This window comes from Ranitomeya imitator, chromosome 1 (genome assembly GCF_032444005.1).
Source record: "Ranitomeya imitator isolate aRanImi1 chromosome 1, aRanImi1.pri, whole genome shotgun sequence".
Classification (NCBI taxonomy): Eukaryota; Metazoa; Chordata; class Amphibia; order Anura; family Dendrobatidae; genus Ranitomeya; species Ranitomeya imitator.
The window spans coordinates 893,473,867-893,499,090 of NC_091282.1; the positions used below are offsets into that span (position 1 = coordinate 893,473,867).

Consider the following 25,224-nt stretch of genomic DNA (forward strand, 5'->3'; position numbering starts at 1 on the left):
GGCTGCATGGTCGAGTCCCCAGAAGAAAACCATTACTTTGCAAATGCCACAAAGTATCTCACCTACAATATGCAAAACAGCACAGAGACAAGCCTCAAAACTTCTGGAACAAGGTAATTTGGAGTGATGAGACCAAAATGAAACTTTTTGGCCACAACCATAAACATTACATTTAGAGAGAGGTCAACAAGGGCTATGTTGAAAGGAAAATCATTCCTACTGTAAAGCACGGAGGTGGATCGCTGATGTTTTGGGGATGTGTGAGCTACAAAGGCACAGGAAACTTGGTCAATGTTGAAGGAAAGATGAATGCAGCATGTTATCAGCAAATACTGGAGGCAAATTTGCAATCATCAGCCCGGAAGCTGTGCATGGGACGTACTTGGACATTCCAACATGATCCAAAACACAAGGCCAAGTTGACCTGTCATTGACTACAGCAGAACAAAGTGAAGCTTCTGGAGTGGTCATCTCAGTCTCCTGACCACAATATCATTGAGCCACTCTGGGGAGATGTCAAGTGCACAGTTCATGCTAGACAGCCCAGAAATTTACAGGAATTGGAGGCTTTTTGCCAAGAAGAGTGGGCATCTTTACCATCTGAGAAAATAAAGAACCTCATTCACAACTACCACAAAAGTCTTCAATCTGTCATTGATGTTGGAGGGGGCAATGTATGATATTAAGCTATTGGGTATGTGAACATTTGATCAGTGTCATTAGGTTGTTTTGGGTGTCATTATGATTTAAAAAGGGAAAACACATTAGTTTGACAATAAATGGCTTCACCCAACCACTAACCATGAGTGGAGAAAAAGTTTTGGTGTTATCATTCATATTCTCTGAAAAAAAGCCAAGAAAGAAAAAATCCTGCCTGGTTATGTAAACCACAACTGTAGCTGATGCAGCTTCTTTTCTCTCAAGAGCAACAGTGAAGATTCGGCACTGGACTCGGTGCTGGACTCGGCTTATAAAGAATAAAGCTTTTTTTTTTTAAATAAAAAACAAAATACAGCTGGAGGACACGGGTGTTTTGAAAATTGAAAACTTCTTTAAGCCCATACAGTGTTTACGTCCTTCGAGAAAAGGCACACACAGGTCTTTTTTTTTTTTTGCAGTGGGGCTTGTCCATGCACATGGTCGTCAATTTCTAGTTTTGCAATAATCACATCATCTAGTGTCTTGTCAGGGAGAATTGAAAACAAAGGTAAGACACAACCGAATGTGACTGTGCTTTCTTTATGCCTCTCCAAACAATGAAAACCACCAGTAAACATTAAATAAATGAACATAAGATATAAAGATAAATAAGTTCAGTAATGAGTTCGTTTCGCACTTTACTTCTATTTAAAAATAATGCAGAAACACGCACAGAATAAAAATATCTGTAAAATAAATTACACAGAACATTTTATTGTCCAGAGGTGTATTTTGATCCTTGAAATCAGAGTTCCTATATGGTGAAATTTTTGTGTCTGTGCATAGAAAACAAGAGCAAATCAACACTGTGGACAACACAGAAGTGACATACATTATGTCTTTGTTCGGCAAAGTGCTTCCTTCAGAAGGACATGTCTTACGTAAGCAGTGGATTAGCCTTTTAAGTGCCAGCACAATGTGTTTTAGGCACTTCATTACACTGTAGGCCTGGCACGTAGTTATACTAACATAAAAACATGGCCATACAGGCTCCTCATTGGCACACACTTCGCAGAAGTTTGACTAAACCGGGGTGTTTTGGCCCAATTTTCAAATTTGTATCTAAAATGGCAATTTTTGACAATCTTAAACAAGTCACTTGATGTAAACTCCAAAAATAAAATCAATATAATATGTCATCTTACTTGTGACATCAGATTTAGTTACATTTCTTTACAAGACATTACAAAGGAATTTTCTACAGAAGAATACAGGTTAGCATATATACAAAACTTACAACATTCACTTAGAAAAATGAATTTTATAAATAGCAATAATTTCAAGGCAGAATCATTAAGGCATTTGTCAGAGGTGGCAAAATCATAAGTTAGGAGTCATGTATTGTCTTCTTGTTCCATCCATTAGTCGCTCAGGGATATTCATTATTCCCAGTAGCACTTATCACTGGTATAAGGAAGAGGCACTGACAAAGTACAAGTGTGATATGTCCTTCAGCATGATATTGAGGTCTCTACCAAATGCTGTCTCACTCACTTGGTATTATTGTCATAAAGAGTCTATAAGTTGTGTCAATGGCTTGACTGTAACACCCTAGGAATTTCACTAATACCTTACCCTACTGGAGTCTTCTGTCTGATTTTTAAGATACCATTAAAGAGAGGTGATTATTGGTGGAAGCATTTTTGCATTTCCCAATGATGATGAAGGCACTTTTCTATTGACCATGAAATCTCTAGGTAAACTCTCTAGCAGGCAACTAAGTTGCTCGTGACCAAGTTTAATCTTGTCATCCAGCTCCCTCTGTTCAATAAGAAGGGCTGATTTCATTTTGACAAATTGCTGGTAGTCCTGAAATTGTTCTCCAGTGAGGTAGTTTCCCAAGATGTCTGCCACCAGTTTCTTGCGACGATCCAAGTTCTCCTTGAGTTCTCGAGCATCTTCAAGTTGTCCACTAAGTTGCTTTTTCTTTTCGTTACAGGTATTCTGCAATTTGTTTCAATAATTGTATTAGTATTGCTGAAAGTTCAACACGAAATCTATCATCTGATATTAAATCTTTAGTGTCTATGAAGTTATTAATGCCTTGTTAAAAGAAGATGGCTGACTATGGAAAAGATCACATGTTCACTTGTGTTCTTAAATCAATTGCTTAAGCAAAGTTCACTTATTCACATTCTATAATGTTTGGTTAATTATTGACTATATTTTTTAAGCTCTACTGCATCATTAATGGCTTATCTTTAGCTTGGGTGTAATAGTATCAGTGGCTATGACAAGCCTTAAACTTCACTGCAGCTCCTTCAGATTGAATTATGCGAATGAAGCTTAAAGGGGTGTTTCACCTATATGATTGGTCATCAATATCAGATTGGTGGAGGTCCAACACCCAACACTCACAAATCAGCTGTTACCAGCTTGGGCAACCTATTTTAAAGCGTGAACAGATCTAACAGCACAGATTTGTACACTGTTTGGTGATCTCTCTCAGATACTACAAATCAGCTGCTATTAAACTAAATAGGACCTGAGCTTCAGTTCTTGTAAGTAGCCATTACCCAGTGAACCAAGCTGCTCAGTATTCACATTGAGTTGCTAATAGCTTATCTTTGGGGGTGTTAGACCCCTAATGATCTGATTTTTATGACCTATCTAAAGTACAACTCCTTTAAGGGGTTAAAGTTAATAATAACACATTATACAGTATCCTTCCATGTTCTCTCTAGTGACTGAAACCAATCAACATCTATGACTGAGCAGAAACAAAATAACACAAAACATTAGATAACCTTAAAATCAAAATGGTGCTCAAGGTGGGACGTTTTCTCCAAACAGATGCCAGTGCATAAAAACTAATTAGATCAAATATTGAATAATTATATATGCTACTTACAAATGAATACTATATTAATAATATTAAATAATCGAAAGCTACTTTAATTCAAAATACTGTTTATTATAGCCACCATAAAGGGGAGTTCCTTGATAGTTTTCCAAGGAGTTTATGAATAGAGGAGCTGGCATAAAATGACATCCAACCAAAGAGTTTCAATCTCTAGCGGGTCACTAAAATAAGATAATGTACAATATAGTGATGATTACCCATTCTTCAGCACTGGTATTTTCTCCAAATGTACTGAGTACGTTTTCCACCTTGGCCAGGCGTCCGGAGAGAGACAGCAGCAGATTGACCACTTTGTCCAGATCTCCAATGAACATCTTATACTTGTCAAACTCATTGGGTTTGCAGAGCTTCTCTATCAGGACTTCCATCTCTTCTCCTAGGCTGTTGTTGAGCTTTACATCAACTAGAAGACGTTCTTTGGAATGCTTCAGAATCTCAAGTTTATGATTAATACTAGCAATTAGTTTAGCCTGTGAATAAAATAAAAATATTCCACATATCACAATGCTTTCCATGACTTACAAAGCTACAAGAACGTACAAGAAATATTCAATGTCTGATGAGAAAATCAACAAATAATAAAGTGAAATCAGATATAAAAGTTTGAATAACCCACATTTTGCTAATGTATTATTAAAGAAATAAAAAAAATAAACATGTATGGTATCATCGTGTCTGTAAAGAGGTAGATCTATGAAATAATAATAATCTTTATTTTTTATATAGCGCTAACGCAGCGCTTTACAGTTTGCATACATTATCATCGCTGTCCCCAATGGGGCTCACAATCTACATTCCCTATCAGTATGTTTTTTCGGAAATGTAAAATTAATTAAAGGGAACCTCTCAGAAACTTTTATCTCGTCAAACCGTTAATATGACTGGGTAGCCCTTTAAAAGTTAAGCCATTCAATTCCTTTATGACCCCAAATTGTTACTTAAGCAGGGAGAAATTTTGTTTTGAAGTTCCGACAAGAAGTGCACTGGGGCGTGACAATGCACTTACAGCTCCTCAGCTTCTGCTGTATTGCTAAACCAGCAGCACCTTCCCTCTCTTATTCACCTGTCAATCAGCCGGGGAGGGTGTTACTGGTTTAGGTTCCAGGCATATGGACCTTTTTACTTAGTGCTAGTTGTTATGGTCTTTACCAAGGGTCACAGGAATTTCTGGGGACGAGTCTTTTGGCTGCTATGCCTAATTACTAGTGATGAGCGAGTATACTCGTTACTCAAGTTTCTAAAGCAAGCTTGGGTGGTCTCCGAGTATTTTGTCGTGCTCGGAGATTTAGTTTTTGTCGCCGCAGCTGCATGATTTGCGACTGCTAGACAGCCTGAATACATGTGGGGGTTGCCTGTTTTTTAGGGAATTCCCACATGTATACAGCCTGTCTAGCAGTAGCAAATCATGCAGCTGCGGCGACGAAAACTAAATCTCCGAGCACAACAAAATAGTCCGAGACCACCCTAGCATGCTCGGAGAAACTCGAGTAACGAGTATACTCACTCATCACTAGTAATTACCCTATGAGCAACACACCTTTGGTAAAGACCTTAAAAATTAGCACTAAAGAAAAGACCCAGATCTCTAGAACTTTATGGCTGATTTAAAAAAAAGAAATTCAACCATTTTAACCTCTTTAAGCAGAACAAACGCCAATACAAAGATGGACAGAGTAGCACAAGATGCTGCTAAACGACGCAGGCAAAGCCTTCTCTCTCACAGGAACAAAGGATTGGACATTTTTAAAACCAACATGCCCAATTACAGTTTACTTCAATTCATTGGAGAAGTTGCAAATACACAGATTATCTGCCAATTCCCTTATTTATATGATCATCATAAAGGGAATCTGTAATCAGGTTTTGGCTAAGTAAGGCCCCTTTCACTCATCAGTCTTTTGCCATCAATCGCAATCCGTTTTTTCAAAATATGACGGATCCGGCGACTGATGCTGCCGGATCCGGTTTTTTCTCATAGACTTGTATTAGCAACGGATTGCGACAGATGGCCTCATGTTTCATCCGTCGTTCACCGGATCCGTCGACAACCGTTTGTCCGGTGGCCGGAGACAACGGACATAGTAACGTTTTTTTGTGTCCGTCGAAAAAATAGACAATGAAGGATCTGTGCCGTCCATCGTTTGCTAGAATGGAAGCCTATGGCACTGGATTCCGTCATTTGGCGGATTCCGTTTTTTTTAGTTGAGCATGCTCCGATTTTTTTAGGATCCAATTAGCCGGATCAGCTAGTCGGATCCGTTTTTTTCGCATCAGTTTTTCACAATCTGCGACGGATCCATTTTTTTCAAAATTCGACAGATTGTGACTGATGGCAAAAAACTGATCTGTGAATTGGGTCTAATCTGAGAGCAGCATAAAGTAGGAGCATAGACCCTAATACCAGCAATGTATCACTGGTCTGCATGCTGTCATTTTGATACAATCACTTTTTTTTACTTCTGCAGATCTAGCAGTGCTGTGAACCCCGCCCACACTGATCAAGTTGACTAGGAAGCACGAGACAACTAGTCCTGTAGTGATAATCTCCTACAGATAAAACAATGATATTGAAAAAACAAACCAAAGCCTAGTACATGACACATCACTGGAGTCTCTGTCCCAATATTATGCTGCTCTCAAATTACAAAGCAAAAACCTGCTGACAGATTCCCTTTAATGCAGACATCATGTTTAACCCCTTAATCCCATATGACGTACTATCCCGTCGAGGTGACCAGGGACTTAGGTCAAAGTGACGGGAAAGTACGTCATAGTCGATTGGCCGCGCTGAGATTACAGCTGACATCTGGCACTATGTGCCAGGAGCGGTCACGGACCGCTCCCGGCACATTAACCCCCGGAACACTTCGATCAAACATGATCGCAGCGTTCTGGCGGCATAGGGAAGCATCGCACAGGGAGGGGGCTTCTTGCGTGCTTCCCTGAAACCCTTGGAAAAATGGCCGCGGGGCACCTTCCGGGTCCTGCAGGGAGGGGGCTTGTAAGTGTCTGCTCAGAGCAGGCGCCAGCAAGCCTCCCTGCAGTGCCTGTGTGATCGCTGATCTGATAATATATAGTGATTTCCCCCCTGGCTCTATGTTATAAAGTAAAAAAAAAATATTTACATGTGTAAAAAAAAATAAAAAAAATTCTAAATAAAGAAAAAAAAAATGTTCCAATAAATACATTTGTTTATCTAAATAAAAAAATAAATAAAAGTACACATATTTGGTATCACTGCATCCGTAACGACCTGACCTATAAAACTGTCCCACTAGTTAACCCCTTCAGTGAACACCGTAAAAAAAAAAAAAACGAGGCAAAAAGCAACTCTTTATTATCATACTGCCAAACAAAAAGTGGAATAAAACGCGATCAAAAAGACAGATATAAATAACCATGGTACCGCTGAAAATGTCATCTTGTCCCACAAAAAACGAGCCGCTACACAGCATCATCAGCGAAAAAATAAGAAACTTATAGTCCTCAGAATAAAGTGATGCAAAAATAATAATTTTTTATATAAAATAGTTTTTATCGTATAAAAGCGCCAAAACATAAAAAAAATATAAATGAGGTATCGCTGTAATCATACTGACCCGAAGAATAAAACTGCTTTATCAATTTTACCAAACGTGGAACGGTATAAACGCCCTGCCCGCAAAAGAAATTCATGAATAGCTAGTTTTTGGTCATTCTGCCTTACAAAAATTGGAATAAAAAGCGATCAAAACATGTCACGTGCCCGAAAATGTTACCAATAAAATCTCAATTCGTCCCGCAAAAAACAAGACCTCTCATGACTCTGTGGACCAAAATCTGGAGAAATTATAGCTCTCAAAATGTGGAGATGCAAAAACTATTTTTTGCAATAAAAAGCGTCTTTTAGTGTGTGACGGCTGCCAATCATAAAAATCCGCTAAAAAACCTGCTATAAAAGTAAATCAAACCCCCTTTCCCTTAGTTAGGGAAAACTAATACGAGGTTAGGTGTGGTTGGGATTAGGGTTAGGGGTATGTTTGGATTAGGGTTTCAGTTAGAATTGGGGGTTTCCATTGTTTAGGCACATCAGGGCTCTCCAAACGCGACATGGCGTCCGATCTCAATTCCAGCCAATTTTGCGCTGAAAAAGTAAAACAGTGCTCCTTCCCTTCCGAGCTCTCCCATGCGACCAAACAGGGGTTTACCCCAACATATGGGGTATCGGTGTACTCAGAACAAATTGTATAACAGCTTTTGGGGTCCAATTTCTCCTGTTACCCTTGGGAAAATACAAAATCGGGGGCTAAAAATTAATTTTTGTGAAATTTATTTTTTTTTTTCATGGCTCTGCGTTATAAACTGTAGTGAAACACTTGAGGGTTTAAAGTTCTCACAACACATCTAGATAGGTTCCTTGGGGGGGTCTAGTTTCCAATATGGGGTCACTTGTGGGGGGTTTCTACTGTTTAGGTACATCAGGGGCTCTGCAAACGCAATGTGACGCCTGCAGACCATTCCATCTAAGTCTGCATTCCAAACGGCACTCCTTCCCTTCCGAGCCCTGCCATGCGCGCAAATGGTGGTTACCCCCCACATATGGGGTATCAGCGTACTCAGGACAAATTGGACAACAACTCTTGGGGTCCAATTTCTCCTGTTACTCTTGGGAAAATACAAAATTGGGGGCTAAAAAATTATTTTTGTCGAAAAAAAAAGGATTTTTTATTTTCACGGCTCTGCGTTATAAACTGTAGTGAAACACTTGAGGGTTCAAAGTTCTCACAACACATCTAGATAAGTTTCTTGGGGGGTCCAGTTTCCAATATGGGGTTACTTGTGGGGGGTTTCTACTGTTTAGGTACATCAGGGGCTCTGCAAATGCAATGTGGCTACTGCAGACCATTGCATCTAAGTTTGCATTCCAAACGGCGCTCCTTCCCTTCCGAGCTCTGCCATGTGCCCAAACAGTGATTTACCCCCACATATGGGGTATCAGCGTACTCAGGACAAATTGTACATCAACTTTTGGGATCCAATTTCTCCTGTTACCCTTGGTAAAATAAAACAAATTGGAGCTGAATTAAATTTTTTGTGAAATAAAGTTAAACCTTCATTTATTTTTTTAAACATTCCAAAAATTCCTGTGAAACACCTGAATGGTTAATAAACTTCTTGAATATGGAATTGAGCACCTTGAAATGTGCAGTTTTTGGAATGGTGTCACACTTGGGTATTTTCTATCATATAGACCCCTCAAAGTGACTTCAAATGTGATGTGGTCCCTAAAATAAAATAGTGTTGTAAAAAAAAGAAATTGCTGGTCAAATTTTAACCCTTATAACTCCCTAAAAAAATGAATTTTGATTCCAAAATTGTGCTGATGTAAAGTAGACATGTGGGAAATGTTACTTATTAAGTATTTTGTGTGACATATCTCTGAGATTTAAGGGCATAAAAATTAAAAGTTGGAAAATTGCGAAATTTTCGAAATTTTTGCCAAATTTCCATTTTTTTCACAAATAAACGCAGGTAATATCAAAGAAATTTTACCACTATCATGAAGTACAATATGTCTCAAGAAAACAGTTGAAGCATTCCAGAGTTATAAACTCATAAAGAGACAGTGGTCAGAATTGTAAAAATTGGTCTGGTCAATAACGTGCAAACCACCCTGGGGCGTTAAGGGAGTCAATCTATGTGACTTCAGATCACACACACTGCCAACATAAGATCCAAATGGTGCATATAAATGTCATAAAATGTAACTTTTATTGAAGTAATAAATACAAAATAAAAACATGAATAAAGAATAAAACCGAGAAATCTCCAATGGAGGACCACATGAAAAATTGCATATGCTGTAAATAGATACCGTATATACTCGAGTATAAGCCGTCCGGAGTATAAGCCGACCCCCCTAATTTTGCCACAAAAAACTGGGAAAACTTATTGACTCGAGTATAAGCCAAGGGTGGAAATGCAGCATTTACCGGTGAATTTCAAAAATAAAAATAGATCATTATTTCCCCATAGCTGTGCCATATTGTGCTCTGCACCGTTCATATTTCCCCATAGCTGTGCCCCATACAGTGCTCTGCACCGTTCATATTTCCCCATAGCTGTGCCCCATATACAATGCTCTGCACCGTTCATTTTGTCCCATAGCTGTGCCCCATACTGTGCTCTGCACCGTTCATTTTGTCCCATAGCTGTGCCCCATACTGTGCTCGGCACCGTTCATTATTGCCCCATATTTGTGCCCCATATACAATGCTCTGCACCGTTCATTTTGTCCCATAGCTGTGCCCCATACTGTGCTCGGCACCGTTCATTATTGTCCCATATCTGTGCCCCATATATGCTCTGCACCGTTCATTTTGTCCCATAGCTCTGCCCCATACAGTGCTCTGCACCACACCGTTCATTTTGTCCCATAGCTATGCCCCATACAGTGCTCTGCATCGCACCGTTCATTTTGTCCCATAGCTGTGCCCCATATAGTGCTCTGCACCGTTCATTTTGTCCCATAGCTGTGCCCCATACAGTGCTCTGCTCTGCACCGTTCATTTTGTCCCATAGCTGTGCCCCATACAGTGCTCTGCACCGTTCATTTTGTCCCATAGCTGCTCCACATAAATCTGTGCCGCCGCTGCTGCTGCAATAAAAAAAAACAAACAAACACATACTCACCTTTCTTGCTTGCAGCTCCCGGCGTCCGGTCCCGGCGTCTCTCTGCACTGACTGATCAGGCAGAGGGCGCCGCGCACACTATATGCGTCATCGCGCCGCGCACACTATATGCGTCATCGCGCCCTCTGACCTGAACAGTCAGAGCGCAGACGCCGGGAAGATGGAGGCGCCGGGAAGATGGAGCGGCGCTCGGCGGCTGGAACGCGGACAGGTGAATATTACATACTTCCCTAGTCCCAGCGATCCTGACGCTCACTCTGCCTGTCACAGCTGGTCTTCGGTGCCGCAGATTCTTCCTCTGTCAGCGGTCACCGTTACCGCTGATTAGAGAAATGAATACGCGGCTCCACCCCTATGGGAGGTGGAGCCGCCTATTCATTTTTCTAATGAGCGGTCCCACGTGACCGCTGAAGAGGGGAAGAACTGCAGCACCGAAGACCGTGGGATGGCAGGGACAGCGCCAGGATTGCTGGGACTAGGTAAGTATGCCTCAGAGCACTCACCCCCTCACCCGCCGACCCTGCCACCCACCTTGACTCGAGTATAAGCCGAGAGGGGCACTTTCAGCCCAAAAATTTGGGCTGAAAATCTCGGCTTATACTCGAGTATATACGGTATATGTATAGATTAGTATTATAGTAGTCAGCATTCCCAGGGCAAACTGCTGATGAGTTGACTCTCTTTAACACTTTTAAGAGATGAAAACTCTCTCTCTCACTTAGGCCTCTTTCACACGTCAGTGTCTCCGATACGTGTAGTGACAGTTTTCTCAAGTACCGGAGACACTGACACACGTAGACCCATTCAAATGAATGGGTCTATGCACATGTCTCCGTGTTTTCATGGACCGTGTGTCCGTGTTGAAAACACGGAGACATGTCCGTTTTTCTCTGGCAGCACGGTCCGCAAAGCGTCCCACACACGTGCACACGGAGAACAGTGTGCACTCTCCTCCGTGTGCACGTACCGCCCACAGGAGAGACCGCGCTACAGTAAGCGCTGTCCCCCCCGCGTGTGGTGCTGAAGCCGGAATTCATCCTTTCTTCCCAGCAGCGTTCGCTGGAGAGAAGGAATGAAAAATCTTTTTTTTTTCTTTTCCCTTAAAAATAAAGTTTGTGCGTCCCCTCCCGCCTCCCATCCCCTGTGCGCCCCCCGCTTGCCAGGAAATACTCACCGACACCCAGCTCCAGCGATGTCTCCTCTCAGCGCCGGCAGCAGGCCGCAGGCCAGCGCATATTCCTCACTGTAATGAGCGGTAACACGTGACCGCTCACACAGGGCCTGCTGCCGGCGCTTAGAGGAGACATCGCTGGAGCTGGGTGTCGGTGAGTATTTCCTGGCAAGTGGGGGGGAGGGGGGGGAGGCGCACAGGGAATGGGAGGCGGGAGGGGACGCACAAACTTTATTTTTAAGGGAAAAGAAAAAAAAAAGATTTTTCATTCCTTCTCTTCAGCGAACGCTGCTGGGAAGAAGGGATGAATATCTGCTTCAGCACCGCACGCAGGGGACAGCGCTTAACTGTAGCTCTGTCTCCTGCACGGTCCGTGTGGTCCTCAGTCGGCACACGGGCAGCACACGGCTGCTGCACGTTTGCCACACCGATGTGCTACGTGAGCACACGGACACACGGACAATTCTGGTACCGATTTCTCCGGTACCGGAATTATCTGGACGTGTGAAAGAGGCCTAAGTGGTAATAGGTGAATTCCAATACGAGATTGCCTGTATATAACACCCCTAGTGGGGGGATAGGACTGTTTGTGGGACAATATTAGTAAAGTACTTGTGTACATGTATTATGATGTGGCAGATAAGAAGAGCATGGGGTATGTGAACTTTTGATCAGGGTAATTTGGATGCTTTGAGTTATCCTTATGATTTCAAAAGAGAAAACACAGTAGTTTGACAATAAATGGCTTCACCCAACCACTAACCATGAGTGGAGAAAAAGTTTTGGTGTTATCATTCATATTCTCTGAAAAAAGGCCAAGAAAGCAAAAATTCTGCCGGGGTATATAAAGTTTTGAGCACAACTGTATATTGTCTAAGGGCCTTTCAGATATCAACAGCATGGATCTAATGGCCAATAATGGTGGGATCGGCCAACCGTCTAATTTGTAAGTGAGCCGACTCTCTGCCAGCAGACAATGTGGGTTAAGGGAGGCATTCAGCCTGTTGTATTTCCAATGGCTGATCCTTTTGTTTGCTGGGAAATAAACCATTGCCAGAGAAGCCTGGCATCTGCCCTCATGGAGAACACAAGAGCGCACAGCCAAGCCTAACTTTCCCGTGTATGTGAAAAATCATCCAGTCAACATTTGTCTGATATGTATAGGTATCTTATAGAATCCCTCCCATGAAGTTTTTCTTACTAAAACTGTGTATATGTGTATGTAGTATAGTGTGAGTGTATACTCACCTACAGCTGCCTTTTTCGGAGTCCAGTGTCGTTCCACTCGTTCTGACTCCCGACTCCACAGCACTGGTCACTACTGAGCATGTGCATAAAGTGCAGCACAGATTCATCTCAGCTAAAAGCTGAGATCCTCACGTCAGGACCAGAACAGACATTTATAGAACACTTCTTAACTTTCCCAAATTCTTATGAAAACATTTACAGCACATCCTGCATTGTACTACTACACCCAATTTAGTATATGTTTGAGGAGTCTGAGTCGGCCGATTTTATTCCCACTCCAGCAAAGTGGACACCGATTCCACATCCCTGGCCCCACTCCTCTTCTGAGTGACGTCACCGCTCTTTAGACTGTTCGCTTCACTCTATGCTGTATACATGAGCCAGAAGTCTCTTTTACAATGTAAGTCTATGGTCATACGTTCCATAGGCTTACATTGTAAAAACCACCGTGCTCCGCTTGACGCACCCTCTCAGAAGTGAGGTGATGGCACTGAGAAGAGGAGCAGAATGGCTCTGGACACTGGAGAGCGCAGCGGTGAGTATATTAACCCCTTTACCCCCAAGGGTGGTTTGCACGTTATGGACCGGGTCAATTTTTACAATTCTGACCACTGTCCATTTATGAGGTTATAACTCTGGAACGCTTCAACGGATCCCGGTGATTCTGACATTGTTTTCTCGTGACATATTGTACTTCATGATAGTGGTAAAATTTCTTTGATATTACCTGCGTTTATTTGTGAAAAAAACGGAAATTTGGCGAAAATTTTGAAAATTTCGCAATTTTCCAACTTTGAATTTTTATGCAATTAAATCACAGAGATATGTCACACAAAATACTTAATAAGTAACATTTCCCACATGTCTACTTTACATCAGCACAATTTTGGAACCAAAAATTTTTTTTTGTTAGGGAGTTATAAGGGTTAAAAGTTGACCAGCAATTTCTCATTTTTACAACACCATTTTATTTTAGGGACCACATCTCATTTGAAGTCATTTTGAGGGGTCTATATGATAGAAAATACCCAAGTGTGACACCATTCTAAAAACTGCACCCCTCAAGGTTCTCAAAACCACATTCAAGAAGTTTATTAACCCTTCAGGTGCTTCACAGGAATTTTTGGAATGTTTAAATAAAAATTAACATTTAACTTTTTTTCACAAAAAATTTACTTCAGCTCCAATTTGTTTTATTTTGCCAAGGGTAACAGGAGAAAATGGACCCCAAAAGTTGTTGTACAATTTGTCCTGAGTACGCTGATACCCCATATGTGGGGGTTAACCACAGTTTGTGCGCATGGCAGAGCTCGGAAGGGAAGGAGCGCCATTTGACTTTTCAATGCAAAGTTGACTGGAATTGAGATGGGACGCCATGTTGCGTTTGGAGAGCCACTGATGTGCCTAAACATTGAAACCCCCCACAAGTGACACCATTTTGGAAAGTAGACCCCCTAAGGAACTTATCTAGAGGTGTGGTGAGCACTTTGACCCACCAAGTGCTTCACAGAAGTTAATAATGCAGAACCGTAAAAATAAAAAATCATTTTTTTTCACAAACATTATCTTTTCGCCCCAAATTTTTTATTTTCCCAATGGTAAGAGAAGAAATTGGACCACAAAAGTTGTGGCACAATTTGTCCTGAGTACTCTGATACCCCATATGTGGGGGTAAACCATTGTTTGGGCGCATGGGAGAGCTCGGAAGGGAAGGAGCGCCGTTTGACCTTTCAATGCAAAATTGACAGGAATTGAGATGAGACGCCATGTTGCGTTTGGAGAGCCACTGATGTGCCTAAACATTGAAACCCCCCACAAGTGACACCATTTTGGAAAGTAGACCCCCTAAGGAACTTATCTAGAGGTGTGGTGAGCACTTTGACCCACCAAGTGCTTCACAGAAGTTTATAATGCAGAACCGTAAAAATAAAAAATCATTTTTTTTTCACAAAAATTATCTTTTCGCCCCCAATTTTTTATTTTCCCAATGGTAAGAGAAGAAATTGGACCACAAAAGTTGTGGCACAATTTGTCCTGAGTACTCTGATACCCCATATGTGGGGGTAAACCATTGTTTGGGCGCATGGGAGAGCTCGGAAGGGAAGGAGCGCCGTTTGACCTTTCAATGCAAAATTGACAGGAATTGAGATTGGACGCCATGTTGCGTTTGGAGAGCCACTGATGTACCTAAACATTGAAACCCCCCACAAGTGACACCATTTTGAAAAGTAGACCCCCTAAGGAACTTATCTAGATGTGTGGTGAGCACTTTGACCCAATAAGAGCTTCACAGAAGTTTATAATGCAGAGCCGTAAAAATAAAACAAAATTTTTTTCCCACAAAAATAATTTTTTAGCCCCCAGTTTTGTATTTTCCTGAGGGTAACAGGAGAAATTGGACCCCAAAAGTTGTTGTGCAATTTGTCCTGAGCGCGCTGATACCCTATATGTGGGGGAGAACCAGCGTTTGGGCGCATGGGAGGGCTCGGAAGGGAAGGAGAGCCATTTGGAATACAGACTTAGATGGAATGGTCTGCAGGCGTCACATTGTGTTTGCAGAGCCCCTAATGTACCTAAACAGTAGAAACCCCCCACAAGTGACCCCATATTGGAAACTAGACCCCCCAAGGAACTTATTTAGATGTGTTGTGAGAACTTTGAGCCCCCAAGTATTTCACTACAGTTTATAACGCAGAGCCGTGAAAATAAAATAAAAAATTTCCCCTCAAAATTATTTTTTAGCCCCCAGTTTTGTATTTTCTCGAGGGTAAAAGGAGAAATTGGACCCCAAAAGTTGTTGTCCAATTTGTCCTGAGTGCGTTGATACCCCATATGTGGGGTGAACCAGCGTTTGGGCGCATGGGAGGGCTCGGAAGGGAAGGAGCGCCATTTGGAATGCAGACTTAAATGGAATGGTCTGCAGGCGTCACATTGCGTTTGCAGAGCCCCTAATATACCTAAACAGTAGAAACCCCCCACAAGTGACCCCATGTTGGAAACTAGACCCCCCCACGAACTTATCTAGATGTGTTGTGAGAACTTTGAGCCCCCAAGTGTTTCACTACAGTTTATAACGCAGAGCCGTGAAAATAAAAAATCTCTTTTTTTCCCACAAAAATTATTTTTTAGCCCCCAGTTTTGTATTTTCCCAAGGGTAACAGGAGAAATTGGACCCCAAAAGTTGTTATCCAATTTGTCCTGAGTACGCTGATACCCCATATGTTGGGGTAAACTCCTGTTTGGGCACACGGGAGAGCTCGGAAGGGAAGGAGCACTGTTTTACTTTTTCAATGCAGAATTGGATGGAATTGAGATCGGTCGCCATGTCGCGTTTGGAGATCCCCCTGATGTGCCTAAATAGTGGAAACCCCCCAATTATAACTGAAACCCTAATCCAAACACACCCCTAACCCTAATTCCAACGGTAACCCTAACCACACCTCTAACCCAGACACACCCCTAATCCTAATCCCAATCGCAAATGTAATCCAAACCCTAACCCTAACTTTAGCCCCAACCCTAACTGTAGCCTTAACCCTAACCCTAGCCCTTACCCTAGCCCTAACCCTAGCCCCAACCCTAGCCCCAACCCTAACCCTAACCCTAGCCCTAACCCTAACCCTAACCCTAGTCCCAACCCTAACCCTAGCCCTAACCCTAGCCCTAACCCTAGCCCTAGCCCTAACCCTAACCCTAGCCCTAACCCTAGCCCTAATCCTAGCCCTAACCCTAGCCCTAGCCCTAACCCTAGCCCTAGCCCTAGCCCTAACCCTAGCCCTAACCCTAGCCCTAACCCTAGCCCTAGCCCTAACCCTAGCCCTAGCCCTAACCCTAACCCTAGCCCTAACCCTAGCCCTAACCCTAATGGGAAAATGGAAATAAATACATTTTTTTCATTTACTTTTATAGCGGGTTTTTTAGCGGATTTTTATGATTGGCAGCCGTCACACACTGAAAGACGCTTTTTATTGCAAAAAATATTTTTTGCGTTACCACATTTTGAGAGCTATAATTTTTCCATATTTGAGTCCACAGAGTCATGTGAGGTCTTGTTTTTTGCGGGACGAGTTGACGTTTTTATTGGTAACATTTTCGGGCACGTGACATTTTTTGATCGCTTTTTATTCCGATTTTTGTGAGGCAAAATGACCAAAAACCAGCTATTCATGAATTTCTTTTGGGGGAGGCGTTTATACCGTTCCGCGTTTGGTAAAATTGATAAAGCAGTTTTAATCTTCGGTTCAGTACGATTACAGCGACACCTCATTTATATCATTTTTTTATGTTTTGGCGCTTTTATACGATAAAAACTATTTTATAGAAAAAAATAATTATTTTTGCATCGCTTTATTCTGAGGACTATAACTTTTTTATTTTTTTGCTGTTGTCGCTGTATGGTGGCTCGTTTTTTGCGGGACAAGATGACGCTTTCAGCGGTACCATGGTTATTTATATCCGTCTTTTTGATCGCGTGTTATTCCACTTTATGTTTGGCGGTATGATAATAAAGCGTTGTTTTTTGCCTCGTTTTTTTTTTTTTTCTTACGGTGTTTACTGAAGGGGTTAACTAGTGGGCCAGTTTTATAGGTCGGGTCGTTACGGACGCGGCGATACTAAATATGTGTACTTTTATTGTTTTGTTTTTTTTATTTAGATAAAGAAATGTATTTATGGGAATAATATATTTTTTTTTTTTTCATTATTTAGGATTTTTTTTTTTTTTTTTTTTACACACTTGGAAATTTTTTTTTTTACTTTTTTACTTTGCCCCAGGGGGGGACAATACAGATCGGTGATCTGCCAGTTTGCACAGCACTCTGACAGATCACCGATCTGTCTGAGAGCAGTGCAGCGTTACCAAGTGCCTGCTCTGAGCAGGCACTTGGTAAGCCGCCTCCCTCCCTGCAGGACCCGGATCCGCGGCCATTTTGGATCCGGGACTTACTGCAGGGAGGGAGGTAGGAGACCCCCGGAGCAACGCGATCACATCGCGTTGCTGCGGGGGTCTCAGGGAAGCCCGCAGGGAGCCCCCTCCCTGCGCGATGCTTACCTGCACCGCCGGCACATCGCGATCATCTTTGATCGCGGTGTGCCGGGGGTTAATGTGCCGGGGGCGGTCCGTGACCGCTCCTGGCACATAGTGCCGGATGTCAGCTGCGATAAGCAGCTGACACCCGGCCGCGATCGGCGGCGCTCCCCCCGTGAGCGCGGCCGATCGCGCTGGACGTAATATTCCGTCCTTGGGAATTAAGGCCCACCCCACATGGACGGAATATTACGTCCAATGGCAGAAAGGGGTTAATACACTCACAATACTCTTAATATACACAGCTTTAGTCAAATAATAACTTCATGGCAGTACTTCTTTAATAGTTGAGTTTTAATTGCAGCCATTGATACCCATCTGCAAGGAGTTTGTATGTTCTCCCCATGTTTGCGTGGGTTTCCTCCGGGCACTCCGGTTTCCTCCTACACTCCAAAGACATACTGATAGGGAATTTAGATTGTGAGCCCCATCGGGGACCGCGATGATAATGTGTGCAAACTGTAAAGCGCTGCGAAATATGTTAGCGCTATATAAATAATAGATTATTATTATGTAAGTGATTAGTGCCTTGCTGTTAATTACATTGGCATGGTGCTTGTGTATGAAAGGCACTGGCATAGTCATTATGAGGGGACTCATTTGGATGCTCAAAGCCCAATTGTTTTGTGAGGGCACATGTCTGCTGGCTTCTTGGAAATGTAGCAACATGTCTTAATTAAAAAACAAAAACAAAGGCCTTGTAGGTCAGGTATGTGACGCGCAGTCATGTCATGTACGGTATGTAACAGAAAGCTCTTACACTAGAGACCCAGTTAACATTGAATGGCAGGGACCGACTGGCGTCTTGTTCTCAATGTGTACTGCTGTTAATTAATGACGCACTGCTGATAATTATGTGCTGTACTCTGGCTTTACACGCTCATGTTTTAGACGTTGAGATATAATCTAGAAGTTGGAACCTGTCAGCACAACTGACAAGATAGCAAGTTACATTTTCACAACTTAAAGGGAATCCATCAGAGGTTTTTTTGCTATGTAATCTGAGAGCAGCATGATCTAGGGGAAGAGATCCTGATTACAGTGGTGTATCACTTATTATTGCACTGCTTGGTGCACTTTTGATCAACTCCCTGTTTTCTCTAATGCAGCAGTGCTATGAATGCTGAGCTCTGTATAATCCCGCCCACACTCCTGATTGGCAGCTTCCTGTGCACACTGTATAGTGTCAATAAAAGAGGACAACAAGCAAACTAACCATTAAAGCCCAGTATAATCAAAAATGTATCAAAATATAAATGTACTTTATTGAAAATCAGGAAGGCAACAAATGGGTACACAAAAATACAGGAACGCTCATCCAGAATTTACAAAAAAACAATATATAACAATGGGCAGTCATATTTCCATAATATGGTACAATGCCAATAACTATATAGGACCATACATGATGACGAAATTATAGATATATTTATTTTATTTGTATAGTGCTATTAATTCCACAGCGCTTTACAAACATTATTTGACACTGTCCGCATTGGAGCCCATAATCTAAATCTATCAGTATGTCTTTGGAATGTGGGAGGAAACCGGAGTACCCAGAGGAAACCCACGCAAACACGGGAAGAACACACTAACTCTTTGCAGATGTTGTCCTTGGTGGGATTTGAACCCAGGACCCCAGCACTGCGAGGCTGCAATGCTAAACACTGAGCCAACATGCTGTCCATATATCTGTCAATACGGTATATACAGTATATCACCAGTTAGTAAGGTGCAGAAGTGCCCAATATAAAGTGCCAGTGCAAAAATCAAGTAAGGAATAGTGAGGGTTGTAATTACTGCAAAGTAATGAAGTAACTGAGGACTCCCTGCTGAGTGGTGTCCACCCTGATGCTTGTTTCAGCTATGGCCTTTGTCACTTGGGTGAGAGGCAAGCTGCCAATCAGTAGTGGGGACTGACTTACACAGATTAGCTTAACATGCCTGCCATGAGACTCTAAGTCCTTCAGTGATACTCTTCTAGTGAGAAAACACTGATTGTATTGAAACTACAGCAAGCTGCTGTGAAAGCGACACATCCCTGCAATCAGATTCTCTGCCTCTATTATGCTGCTCTCAAGTTAAATAGCAGAAACGTGATGATGGATTTAATATAAAGGGGTTCTCTGGGTTTGAGTTAAATTTCTGCAGTCATTCCGCTCATTTGCCAGGTTGGGCAGTCATGTAACTACCAGTACACTGCCTACTGTTGGTTACACGCCAAATAGATAACTGGTGCTATAAAGTATTCTAATTTAGGGTGGTGTGCATGTGTCCGCATGCAGCGATTTGAGGTGTGCGGCGTTTCCGTGCGGTCGCCACACACCTCAAATCGCTGCATGCGGACACATCCGCATACAACGCATGTCCCTGCATACCCAATGTTAAAGATAGGTACCGTACACAGGGAAGCGAAGGACACATGCGGCAGTAGGCGGAGTGTGGGCGGAGCTTCACGGAGGAAGAAAGGAGGAAGTAAGCTGCCATCCACAGCCCTCCTCAACGCAAGTGTGAAACCACCCTTACTGAGATAATGACTTTTGGGTTTTCACTGGCTGTAAGCCATAATCATCAACATTAACAGAAATAAACACGTGAAATAGATCACTCTGTTTGTAATGACTCTATCTAATATATGAGTTTCCCTGTTTGTATTGACGAACTGAAATAAATTAACTTTTTGATGATATTCTAAGTTTGTGAGAAGAATCTGTAGGTCCGCCGAAGTCATTTCAAACCTGAATAGGTCCCTAAAATAATAGTTTTATAAATTTCCTTGAAAAAATGAAAAATTACTGCTACATTTTTAAACCTCCTAACAAAATAAAAGAATATTTTAAAAATGGTTCTGATGTTAAGCAGACATGAGGGTAATGTTATTTAATGACTATTTTACGTGGTATGACTATCTGCATTAAAGGGTTAATTATTATAAGTTTTAGAATTGTTAGTTTTTAGAATTTTTTGTCAAATTTCTGATAGTTTAATAATTAAACGCAGAAAACACCGACATAAATTTACCATTATCGTAAAGTACACCGTGTCACGAAAAAACAATCTCAACATCACTGAGATATGTTGAAGCATTCCAGAATTATTATTACATAAGGTGACACTGGTCAGGTTTGAAAAAGTTGGCCTGGTCACTAAGGGGTTACATTTCCCATTATTGGAAACCATTCTTTACCTTCTTTTCATTCACATCCAGGCGCTCTGCTCCTGCTCCTCCGGCGTGCATGTCTGTTATCCTCTTCAGAAGCTCGACTTCAGGAGCAGACATTGAATAGTACACTGAGGACCTCACTCCATTCCCTGCAGGAATCTTCTCAGTGTCTGTCCTACACATAGAGAAGTACAAACACTTATGTCATTGACGACAAGGGAGAAAGGGATTCTTTTAATGATTGATATTATAGGTTTATATACCGCGAAGGCAGCATGAGGCGCTGCTATGGTGTATGGAAAAAAGCTTTTCCTTTAATGGGAGCGCGTGAAGTGGGGAAATAACAAAAGAGTATGAGCCCAGGTTCACACGGTCAATATTTTACCTCAGTATTTGTAAGTCAAAACCAGGAGTGGAACAATCAGAGGAAAAGTATAATAGAAACATATGCACCACTTCTGTATTTATCACCCACTCCTGGTTTTGGCTTACAAATACTGAGGTAAAATACTGACCAAATACTGAGGTAAAATACTGAGGTAAAATACTGAGGTAAAATACTGAGGTAAAATACCGAATGTGTGAATGAGGCCTACTAATACCCATGAAGGCCTGTGTACAACAATTTCCATGTCACTTTTTTCCCTTCCCTTTAATTATTTCGCTAAAAAAATGAAAGGCTGTATGAGTTTATACCAAGGAAAAGTAACACTTTTGGTATTGGGCCACATCTGGTTTTGCAGCAGTAGTATTTACTACAGTCCATGACCACAGTGACTCCATTTTTGGTAGAGAATAGCCATACTTTTCTCATGCCATGTAACCCACTTAACCCCTCCCACCCCATAATTTAATAGAATATCATGGTACGCGGGTCATTCCTACAAACCAATGTACTGTTATTTTACGGTGATGGTGGGACACTGGAGCTCTGGCACGATCGCCAACTAACATCCTACTGTAACGACTGATATTGGAGTTAATCCCTATCCTGAATATTTAACCTTTTAGATGTGGTGGTCAATAGACAGACATCAGCTAAGGGGTTAGGCAGAGGGAATGGGCTTCAAGTGTATATTCAAAACTCAATTGTGCAGTTCCTATGGATTGTCATGGCAAGCAGGGGCCTAACAAAATGCCCTGTGTCGGCCTGTCAGAATAGCAATGACAAGCAGTGATACACTGAATAACGAAAAAGAAGAAAAAGCAGTGCATAAACAATTTAAAGGGATTGAAAGAAAAAAAAAACAAGTAATAAGAAGTAGCAATGTAATTAAGATGAAGTAAGTAGTAATAGGATGAATAAAAAAATCACTCTTATTACTACAAAAAAACAAAAAAAAAATTATGGGTCTTGGAATATGTTATTTTGTCTATAAAAAAAAATAGGTTTATTGGACAAAAATAGTAAAAAAAAAAAAAAAACTATGCATGGCTGAATATTATTGTACACAGTATGACCCAAAGAATAAAAAGAAATTATTAATTTTACTGAATGATGAATAGTGAAAGAAATAGAAAAAAAACAAAGTTAAAGGGGCTCTTCAGGGACTGACCAGACATATCATCGGTGCAACTTATGCTGACACAAAGGGGCCCAGGAGGTAAAGTAGCCCATTTACCCCTCCAAAGCAGGTGGAATTGTTTATTATCAGGACCCCATGTTCCCACATGGGGTCCTCTTCTGTCTCTGTCTGCCAGTGAGGCATATGATATTGATAAAAAAGAGAAAAGTTGTATATCGGCTCACCAACTGTTGAAAAACGCCCTATATCGAGGTGCGGTACATGGAGGCTTCAGACCGACCTTTGGGTGCAGATATAGCAGCAAAATGGAAAAATCCAGTATATTCAAAATTATATTCAAACATTATTTTATTAGCAACATAGTTAAAAAAAGTGAAAAATAAAAAATCAAAACATAGAAAGAGAATAAAAGGACAAGGGTCTACGTGCTTTGAGCAAACCGCTCTTAGGTAACGTTCACACTAGCGTTATGCTAGTGTGCGTCGGGTTAGTGTCGGGCGACGCAGCGGCGATGCACGCGTCATGCGCCCCTATGTTTAACATGGGGGACGCATGCGTTTTTGTTTGTTGCGTTGTGCGACGCATGCGTTTTTTTTGCCGCAAGCGTCGGACCAAGAAAACGCAACAAGTTGCATTTTTCTTGCGTCCGATTTTTGGCAAAAAACGACGCATGCGTCGCAAAACGCAGCGTTTTTGCGTGCGTTTTGCCGCGTTTTTGCGTGCGTTGTGCGTTGCGTCGCCGACGCAGCGGCGCACAACGCTAGTGTGAACGTAGCCTTAGTCCTGACCAGTCCTGTCCTAGACTAAGAGCTGTTATGATCAAAACGCGTAGACCCTTGTCATTTATTCTCTTTGTATGTTTTCATTTTTCACTTTTTTGAACTATGTTGCTAGTAAAGTAATGTTTTAATTTACTTACCTGATTTCCTATGGAGGATGGATTTTTCCGTTTTGCTGCTATATGATATTGATGATGACCGGTCCATTGGAAAGGTCATCAATATCAGGTTAGCGAGGGTCTGATGAGTACCATTCCCCACTCATCTGGTGACCAGGTATAAACACTAAATGGAGCTGCTGGATACCATTGATCAGCTCCATTCATTGTTTACTTGTACTTTCCACCTAAACGGTGGGGGTGAACGACCCTATTCCAAAAAGAGATTGTCAAGATTGTATGCTAAGAGAATCCTTTTAATAATTGAGTTGTTGGTAGACCAAAATGACTCCATTAAAAAAATGTTTCTCTTGACCTAAAAATGAATGAGATTTGTTTAGCAAGCCTGGGTCTGTCATGTCACCATCTACCACAAGATGGCGCCATATGCACAGTTTCACATGTTAGCCTTTATTTCTATGTTGTGTACTCCATTTTGCTAATTTTTTGTGAGCAAGTACATGTATCAAGTTGAGCCTGGGATATGTGATGCAGAAACAAACCTGACTGGTATCTAATGCCTTGTGATATTCTAAAGGTCAGGAAACGCACAATAGTATGTGAGCTGTGACTTATGATTTTTTCCAGAAATATTACCTTGTCACAGGCAAGTAAAGCATTGTAATGAAATGTTCAAATATAACTTGGGTATCAGTACTTCATGATTTTCCAGATCTATCACTGTCATTTATTGCAAAGTTCTGGTTTTTGTCCAGTGTGAATAGGGGCCAATTGCCTCCACACAATGGTGCATATCATTTCAGCCACCACCTTTATGGTGCATTCAGAGGGGCCATTTCCAGGCCTCCAGTGCACCTTTACGAGCACTGATCGACTATATACAAGTGGCTGATGCTTGTTAGCCAGCCTGTTTGTATAGCCTGAATACTAATAAGTAATGCCGCATGACTGTTCTGTCCCCATACACTATCAGTCATCAGTATATGGGCAGCACATCCTCTGCATACATGTGCTGCCAATGGCAATGATTGTTTAGTTGCTGGCATAAACTGATTACCTTATGACTGAGCATTTCAGTAGTTTGGCAGGGGATTGCCAGCATCTTTACATGTGCTGATAATCGGGAACGAGCGCTCCTATGAATGTCTAAATGTACCATTAATCTTAGCAAATGCTGACCATTGGGGGAAATCCTCTCTGAAAAACCTTCTTCTGTAGATTAACACTACTAACTCCAATCAACAGCAGAAAGTCAAGTGTACAATGACCATAACCATGGTTACATCCCGCCAACTTCTAGAATACAAGGCACATGCGCCTCCTGCCCCTCCCTAGCTTTACCTTTTTATTACTGTTCCTATCAGCAGAATATTTGCTTCCTTATAGACAAGTTTGTTTGCTGATCCCACTAAATTTGGTACATTCTGCCAACAGAAGGGAATCTGTCAAAAGGTTTCTTCACCTTCTTCACCTTATCTGATTGCAGCATGATGTAGAGACATAGACCCCGATTCCAATGGTGTGTCACTTACTGGGCTGCTTGCTATAGATTTGATAAAATCAGCATTTTATTAGCAGGAGATTGGCACTGGAAGACTAAAAACCCTGCTGCCCTGTAGTCCACTATAAATCCTCTATATAACCTCACCCCCTGCACTGATTGACAGTTTTCTGCCTATGTACAGTGTACATTGAATGTGGTCAATCAGTGGTGTGGCCAGGGTGATAAAGAGATCAGCAAGCAGATAAAATGGTAGATCTGTAGCATGTTAAACATTGATTTAATCAAAACTGTAGAAAGCCTTAGTTAAGTAAGTGATACATCGTTGGATTCAGGGTTTCTGCCACTACATCATGCTGCTCTCGGGGTAGCAAAAACTTGGTGACAGATTTCTTTC

At 41.7% G+C, this 25,224-nt stretch overlaps 1 protein-coding gene across 3 annotated transcripts in view; it reads right to left on the reverse strand.

Annotated features, from left to right (window-relative positions):
• Positions 1 to 1,320: 1,320 nt before the first annotated feature.
• SHROOM3 (shroom family member 3) overlaps positions 1,321 to 25,224 on the reverse strand; it is a 363,566-nt gene continuing 339,662 nt past the window's right edge. For all 3 annotated transcript variants that reach the window (XM_069743235.1, XM_069743233.1, XM_069743234.1), the window contains 3 exons: positions 20,927 to 21,077; positions 3,760 to 4,032; positions 1,321 to 2,643 (listed from right to left, as the gene is read on the reverse strand). In XM_069743235.1, coding sequence (XP_069599336.1) covers positions 2,311 to 2,643; positions 3,760 to 4,032; positions 20,927 to 21,077 — 757 coding nt within the window. In that variant the 3' untranslated portion in view covers positions 1,321 to 2,310. The remainder of the gene's footprint in view (positions 2,644 to 3,759; positions 4,033 to 20,926; positions 21,078 to 25,224) is intronic.